At 32.6% G+C, this 8,324-nt stretch overlaps 1 protein-coding gene across 1 annotated transcript; it reads left to right on the plus strand.

Moving 5' to 3' along the window:
• Positions 1-2,657: 2,657 nt before the first annotated feature.
• eIF1 (eukaryotic translation initiation factor eIF1) lies at positions 2,658-6,771 on the plus strand. The gene is made up of 3 exons (XM_075303644.1): positions 2,658-2,933; positions 5,248-5,405; positions 5,468-6,771. Exons 1-3 carry the CDS (start codon positions 2,906-2,908, stop codon positions 5,612-5,614), a joined length of 333 nt encoding a protein of 110 aa, XP_075159759.1. The 5' UTR covers positions 2,658-2,905; the 3' UTR covers positions 5,615-6,771.
• The last annotated feature ends 1,553 nt before the right edge of the window (positions 6,772-8,324 follow it).

The raw sequence follows: 8,324 nt of genomic DNA on the forward strand, positions 1-8,324 counted from the left end.
AATGTAGGTAATGACCTCCACTTTGATGTCCCATTAGCGGAATTTTGAACGAAGTCCGTTCCTGGCTTCCATGGTAGAATCTATGTTCTGCCTCCCCCAGTTGAAAACTTGGAATCCAGGATATCTTCGTAAAAAAACACTGTTGGAACACATGCCATACATCAAAATGTAGGTAATGACCTCCACTTTGATGTCACATTAGCGGAATTTTGAACGAAGCTATTATTTTGGCACCAGGAGCGAAGTTTGTGCTTGAGGTTGTCCTCTTGTTTTACGCGGAAAGGGTGCACATACTGTTTTAAATCACAGTTTAAACAATTTGTGGTAGTAATACCTTCACATCTAAACATTAATAATTTTGTTAAACATATCTTTATTCATTATATTCGCTAAATTTGTGGTCATATTTTGTTTTTCCATAATTTTTGTGGGCACCACAGTTGATAAATTCCGTACTATTTGCATTTTATATGGTTTTTGCAACTCTGTGTCACCCTGTTATTTCGGTGGTTGTTGTAATTAAAAAAGTTACCTACGTCGGTATCTTCACGCAAGTCATATTTTGTTTTTCCATAATTTTTGTGGCCACCACAGTTGATAAATTCCGTACTATTTGCATTTTATATGGTTTTTGCAACTCTGTGTCACCCTGTCATTTCGGTGTTTGTTGTAATTTAAAAAGTTACCTAGGTAGCTACGTCGGTATCTTCACGCAAGTCATTCATCGACATTTCACGGTCTTCAGCAACACCCTCAGAAACAGACGCAATATTCTCTTCTGTACGCATTCGTGTGGTTGGTTTAATGTCCAATAAAGTAAACTGAGTGCGAAACTTGGTCACAATCGCATTAATTGTTTGCTCACTTGGTCGATTATGTAGACCATAAAACGGACGTAAAGCGCGAAACACATTTCGAACCGAACACTGATTTTGGTAATAAAATTCAATGATTTGCAAGCGTTGCTCGTTAGTAAGTCTATTCATGATGAAATGTCAAAGCATACTGAGCATCTTTCTCTTTGACACCATGTCTGAAATCCACAGTGTTGCCAACTCCCAAAGGCCAAAAAGCACCAAAATATATTATAAAAAATATATTATAAATCTAATATACCACCTTCCACCACAAAATCGAAAATTAAATGCTCTCTAAAAAAAAAACTTCTGAAGATGTATTATAGAGCTTTTGTGAATTGAATTTTAAGAAGTTAAGGTGGGTATTAAGATCGAGTTTAGCTGCTAAAATAGTCATTTTTTTACAATTACTTTTCTTTAATAATTAATTTTAAGGAATACAAACTTTGTGAAAATTTGCTTTTGGCTATTCCCCATCAAGTTATAATAAAATTTGCAGCAAATATGCATAATTTTATGCCTTTTTTACTGATATAGTTTTCACTTTAGAGGCAAAACTCGAACTTAGTACTCACCATTATGAACCGCTATTCAAGTATACACTTTGATCAGTTTTATTGCTTTCGTCCAATTCATTTTGATCAGTGATGTTTTTCAACTTTGAAAATATTAATATATGGAAGGAGTCTATTGCTTATTTCAGTTGTGCGTGCTTTTGTGAATTTAATACAAACGTTTTTAATTACATCTTTACCAAATTCAAAAATTCGACACTCATCGCTCGACTTTCCTACAGAATACCCTAAATAACAATATTAATTACAAAATAATCAATACCAACTTCATAACAATCAAATTCTATATTTGGCAACAAATTTGAGTTTCTTGTGCTCTTGAAAGTCTAATCAAAATTGTTGTATCAATTAAACTTAATACTGTTCACAATAAAAAAAGCACCAAAAGCACTAAATGAAAATGCCAGAAAGCACCAAGTTGGTGCTTTTTTTGAAAAGGCACCAAAAAGGCAATTTGGTGCTGTTTAGAAATCAAAAAGCACTAAATTTGGTGCTAAAAGCACCAAATTGGCAACACTGGAAATCCATGTCTGAAAACCGCTATTGTAGGTTTTATATACAGTTTGGCATCACTGAGCAAAAACGATTCACAATGATATAGTGAGTACTTGGAAGAAAATACTCGTAGTTTTTCTCAACACTAGGTCATTCTAGGGATCTATAGTACAAATTAATAATCGATTTTTCGACATTTCGATTATTGACTTTTAATCAAAAATCGATTTTCGATTATTTTTACCAATGAAAATTCGAGTATTCGATTTTTCATAATCGATTTTCATAGAAATAATGATTCTAAAAAATATTCGATTTTATGAAATCTATTTGTCTTTTTGTGAGTATTATTAACCATATTTGGTAAGAAAAGCAAATAATTAGTGTTCCAGTCAAACATGTTAATTTTTAAATTTGTTTAAAAATTAAAATGTTCAATATAAAATTTTTAACATGTGCCAATCATTAATTTTTATTTCCCCAAATAATTACACTATAAATTCAAGGAAATTGAAAACACAAAGATTCATTTCCACCAATTTGATATTTTATTTAATAAAATCAGAATTTTTATTTTTCTAGTTCAAAATTTAAACTAAATTTTTGGTGGTCAAAATTAAAAATTAGTTGAAAATCTAAAATCGATTTTGCGATTATTTTTAGCTTAATAATCGATTTCGACTTTTTTAGATTTTCATGCCAAAATTCGAATAATCGATTTATAGATCCCTAGGTCATTCATTCCACCAAAGACAACGCGTTCGGATAGGAAGGAAATTATAAAAAGCTGAAATTCAAGTTAATTAATTAATATACATACGTGTAATCAACAACTAACTTGTCAGTCGTGAACAAATTTGGATTTTCTAATCGTAAAACGCAACTTTTAGAAAAAATAAATCTCGCTAAATAAGAAAAAGTATATTGAAAAAGTACGCTTTTTTATTTTTTGGCTGTTGGTAATTTTTTTAATATCGTATGTCCATCCAGAATTTAAATACATTTGGTAAGTTAATAGAAAAATTGAAATTGTTACGTGAGAAATGTAAAATTAATTATTGCTTCAGTGATCACGTAGTTGTTTTATTTGGAAATAGAATTGGGTGGGTATAAAAATGTGTGATACGTAGCTCGCAATATAGAATCAATTTTGATCGTTCATGAGAAGAAAGGCAAGGCACTAAAACTTGGAGAATTTAATAAATCATAGTAAATTTTTCCCCTTTTAGCAAAAAAGCCTATTCTAATTAATACCAGATCCTTAAATTAATTCGCATATGCACATATATAAGGAGAAAATGATAAAGGTGATGTGTGCTGTTGGATGAGTCAGCTTCTGAATTTATTTATTGGTATTAATATTACTGTGTGTGTGTGTTTTTTCGCTTATTTCAACATTTTCGAGAGATTTCGCCTTTGTCATTTTCTGCTTTCTATATGTACATACACACGCACATAATTGAGTGTATATATGTATGTGTGCATACTTATTTATTTTATTACACTTTGTAAAATGAAAAATAACAAAAATTAAAGTATACGCGTTCTTTCACATCGAGGATTTTCCCTGTATACGGGGACAGTTGTGTCAAATTATGTCTTCAAAAATGCATTTACAATATATTTATACATACAGATATGATAGTCGCCTTTTCCCCCACCTCTCATTTCACCATAGAACTCGCGTCACATTTTTGTTTTTATTTTGTATACTACCACGTTTCATGTGTGCTAGTGGAAGAGAGGGGTACATCTCTTTGTTGTTGACGAGGTGTAGTACAAATCATTTGAGGTTAAGTGAAAATCGAAGTGAAAATTTTTGACAAATGGTCTTTTCATAGATATTATTAACAAATTTGAGTCTTGTGCTTTTTTGCAGAATTCCTTTGTAAAGTCGGCACATTACGAAGATTTATTGGCAGTTGAATTTGAGTGTATATTTTTTTTTGTGTTAATAGAGGAAAGATGGCATTACGGAAGGGTTTAAAATTATCCGCTTGTGGAAATATAAATGTGGGCTAGCTTGGGAATAAGTTGACAAAACTTTTATTTGCCTTATTTGCAAGTGAGAGTGAATGCGAGAGTTTCTTATGATTTTTTATTTTATTTTTAAATGTCTGAAGAAACTCTGTAATTCCTAAACGGGTTTTAACAACTCTGCTTTCTAAGCTGCTTAATTGTCTGGGAAATTAATTTCTCGACGTGCTTCTGCATTAACAAGTGGCAACTTCATCTTATTGACTATATGATGACATAAACGTAGATATACATCAGAATTTGAAGTGCGATTCACCATATTATCAAAAACTTTGTAGTAAGCTGACGGATGTGATCATGGATGGGGTTATTACTGAATATCAGATATCGTTTAACATTAACGTTTTAATACAAGAATCAACTCTGACCAGGACTACAAAGGTCCAGGAGTAAAAGCTCTACCCTTACATATTGTTATTAACTTTACAAATCGGAAAACATACAAATTTATTAACTTATGTTTGATAACATTGGAAACTAATATCACAAAGTGGAAGGATTACTTGCAGACTGATTTGGTTTTGGAATTAACTTTCAGGACGCTAAAGAAGTCAAATCTGAGGATCAAAATTAGGAGAATATTGCCCTTTAATTAAATGGATCAGTCCCAAGACCGGTACTAGTCTCTGTTTAATTTCGAGCAAACGTATCGCACCAGAAAGGAAAAACTTTTGGAATATGTTGAACAATAGATTATTCTGATGATTGTAGATCCAACAAGATTTTAATATGAATATCTAAAAATTGCGCTGTAGATATGAGGCCTATATAGACCGATATGAACGAAATTACGTATGTTTTGGGACGTTTGGTTTCTTTAATCATAAGAAATTCTATGTCCAGTCGGACAGACGGGCGGACAGGGCCACGCCACAAGCAAGATATATTTATATATATTTTCAGTATATCTATTTCTTTGCTTTTCTCTCTTCTGTCCAATAAAGTAATTGCAATAAACTGCTCTCTAGTTTTGAATAATATGACTTATATAAAATAAAGCTAAAAATGAAACAATACTTAATGCAAAATTTAAAAAATATTTTATTACACTTTTTTTTATTCCTCTTTTATAATTGAGAGGAATACTTTGATAGTTCCAAAGACGAATGAAAAAACCAACATCTATTCTAAACATTAGCTAAAAAGTAGTACAAGAAATTAATAAATATTCTTTTTAGATACATATAGGACCTCCCCGTATGGTGGAGGTTATTAAAATAATTTTTTATTTATAATTCTTTTTGCCAAATTTATCTGACATAGATTATTTTGTTATATTTTAGACCCCTTTGCTGATGCAATCAAGGGTGCTGATGATGATGTTCAAGACGGTCTTGTGCACATAAGAATTCAGCAACGTAATGGTCGCAAAACACTAACTACAGTACAAGGCTTATCTGCCGAATATGACCTGAAGAAAATTGTGCGATCATGTAAAAAAGTAAGTTTTATAATTGTAATAAATAAAAATTGTTTGAAATAAATGTCCTCATTTGTTTTTAGGAATTTGCATGCAATGGCACTGTAATCGAACATCCCGAATACGGGGAAGTTTTACAACTCCAGGGTGATCAACGTGAAAATATATGCCAATGGCTGACGAAGTCTGGTTTGGCCAAGTCTGATCAACTGAAAGTGCACGGTTTTTAAACAACGTCCTCCTCCCATTAATCAACGCAAAATCTTCATCAAAAACAACAGTTTTGAAGGAGCAATAATAGTAACATATAAAAAAGACGACGTTTTTTGCGTGCCGCATGTTAGTTTAAATAGGAAAACAAACAATAAGTCTCACACAACGCAGGCCAAAACCAAGCAAAAACTGAACTTATTTGTATAACGCAAAACGAAACAACAATAACAACAACAATATATATATATACTCCGTGTTACTATTATATCAAGAAATTCCATTTTCATAAAGAAAATCATTCTTTGCTCATCACTTGAATATCAGACATTTCTATTCTACAAACATAGAGCCACAACAAGAGCAATAGCCTTCTAAACCCCATTTAAGCTAATAAAAATCATTACACTTTTCACAAATTTGAGCAGTGACCATATACATAGGAGAATTTCTTTTGAAACTCTCTTGACTAAACAAATTTTTGAATTGATTGAATGCACTGCTAGTAATAGTTAATATAAAACAATTTCTTCAATACAAAGATGTAAATTTCAATACAAAACAAAAAATATATATCTGGTTAAAACTACGTTTTAAATGCAAATTGTTACTAAAATTTGTAATAAAATGAAATTTTAATGATTTTTTTATATAATTATAAGCAAGACTATTTTTCCTCCACCATATAAAAACAGTCAGTTTATAAGTAATGTCAAAGTTTCAAAAAGGGATTTATAGTTATTGGGGGCGTCTCGAGGGATAATGATACAAGCTATTAGAAGTTTATTATACATTTACAGATTTTAATAATATTACTTCAAAAATGTTGATAATTTGTCAAGAGAAGGCTCATTATTATAATGCACTACCATCGCATAGCTTATGGAAGCGTAGAAAAAAGTTTATTGGTTTTTGATTAATTCATATTTTATTCTTTCAACACCACCATCCTTCATACCAATATGTTCAATCTAAAATTTTAGACATGTTTCTTTTGTCTTCACTGATACAACAGTACGTCTTTGTAATATTCTTTCAGTTTTTTTGTTAGGATATGGATTAATTAGTAATATAGAAAACAAAAAGTAAAAATGTTGAAACTAAAGATGTAATACATTATATATTATTAATAATAAAAACTAGAATGATTCAGAAATGAGATCATTGCAAAATCACATTCGTTTGAGATTACTTACTATGGGCTTTTTTGAGAAACTATTAAATTGATCAATCTATCTGGCAATTGTTCTTGCCATTCTAGTTTCTTCTACCGGCAGAACAAGGATTTAGAAGGGTAAAATATTTCGTTACATCTTAATCGAATTCTCTATGATTGTTAACATTAACCTTAGGTTAGGTATAGTGATAGCCCGATATTTTAGACTCAGGCTATTCAGACCACTGTGGTGAACTTCTTTCTTATCAATGAGTGCTGCCCAATTCTATGTTAAGCTCATTGGCAACGGACCTCCTTCTTACCACTTAAAGAAGCATTGATACATTCCGAAACGTTACCAACACTACTGAGAGGGTAGAATCCAGCGCTGAAAAACTTTTTGGTATTCGGGCGACCCTAATGCGTCTTAAAGACAATAAGTTTTTCCGGACGGAATGTCTGTGTTTGCAAAGAATCTTACAGTGTGTCCAATCGATACGACAATTCGTTCATGACTAAAGGTTAGGTTAGGTGGCAGCCGAATGTATCAGGCTCACTTAGACTATTCAGTCCATTGTGACACCACATTGGTGAACTTCTCTCTTATCACTGAGTGCTGCCCGATTCCATGTTAAGCTCAATGACAAGGGACTTCCTTTTTATAGCCGAGTCCGAACGGCGTTCCATATTGCAATGAAACCACTTACAGAAGCTTTGAAACACTCAGAAATGTCACAGCATTACTGAGGTGGGATAATCCACCGCTGAAAAACTTTTTGGTGTTAGGTCGAAGCAGGAATCGAACCCACGACCTTGTGTATGCAATGCGGGCATGCTAACCATTGCACACGATGGCTCTCAACTAAATAATCAGTAAATGTGTTATCGATCCCATAAACATGCAGCAGTATCGATTATGCCTTAGGACTTAAGTTATAACGACCACTGTCGTCCGGATAAACTTATAGTCTGTAAGGCGCATAAGTGTGCAAGGCGGGCATGCCAATCATTGCACACGGTGGCTCCCGTATTAACTTTATTTGAATCTGTTGTAATCACGCTACTACACCTGTCAATAATGGCGCTATCGTATGAAATTTGGCACAGATACGTTTTTTGTTGCAGGCATGTCAAGTTCGAAGATCGATCAAGGGTTTTGATCAAAGATGGCCTGTCGTAAACTGTAAGGTATTTGACATACATTTATGACGTATTTTACCATACGTCAAAAACGTTGTAAACTTTCGTAAAATACTTAGTTTTTGGCAACATAAAACTTTGTACAGTATAATTTTTAGAACCATTTATTTCGTACTTTTTATACCCTGCTCCACACTGTGGAACGGGGTATTATAAGTTAGTGCATATGTTTGCAACACCCAGAAGGAGACACATGGTGTCTTTGTCAAAAATGCTCAGGGTGGGCTCCTGAGTCGATATAACTATGTCCGTCTGTCCGTGAACACATTTTTGTAATCAAAGTCTAGGTCGCAGTTTTAGTCCAATCGACTTCAAATTTGGCACAAGTATGTGCTTTGGCTCAGAATAGAACCCATTTTGTTTTTGGAAGAAAT

Source organism: Haematobia irritans, chromosome 4 (genome assembly GCF_050003625.1).
Source record: "Haematobia irritans isolate KBUSLIRL chromosome 4, ASM5000362v1, whole genome shotgun sequence".
In the NCBI taxonomy this organism is placed as follows: domain Eukaryota; kingdom Metazoa; phylum Arthropoda; class Insecta; order Diptera; family Muscidae; genus Haematobia; species Haematobia irritans.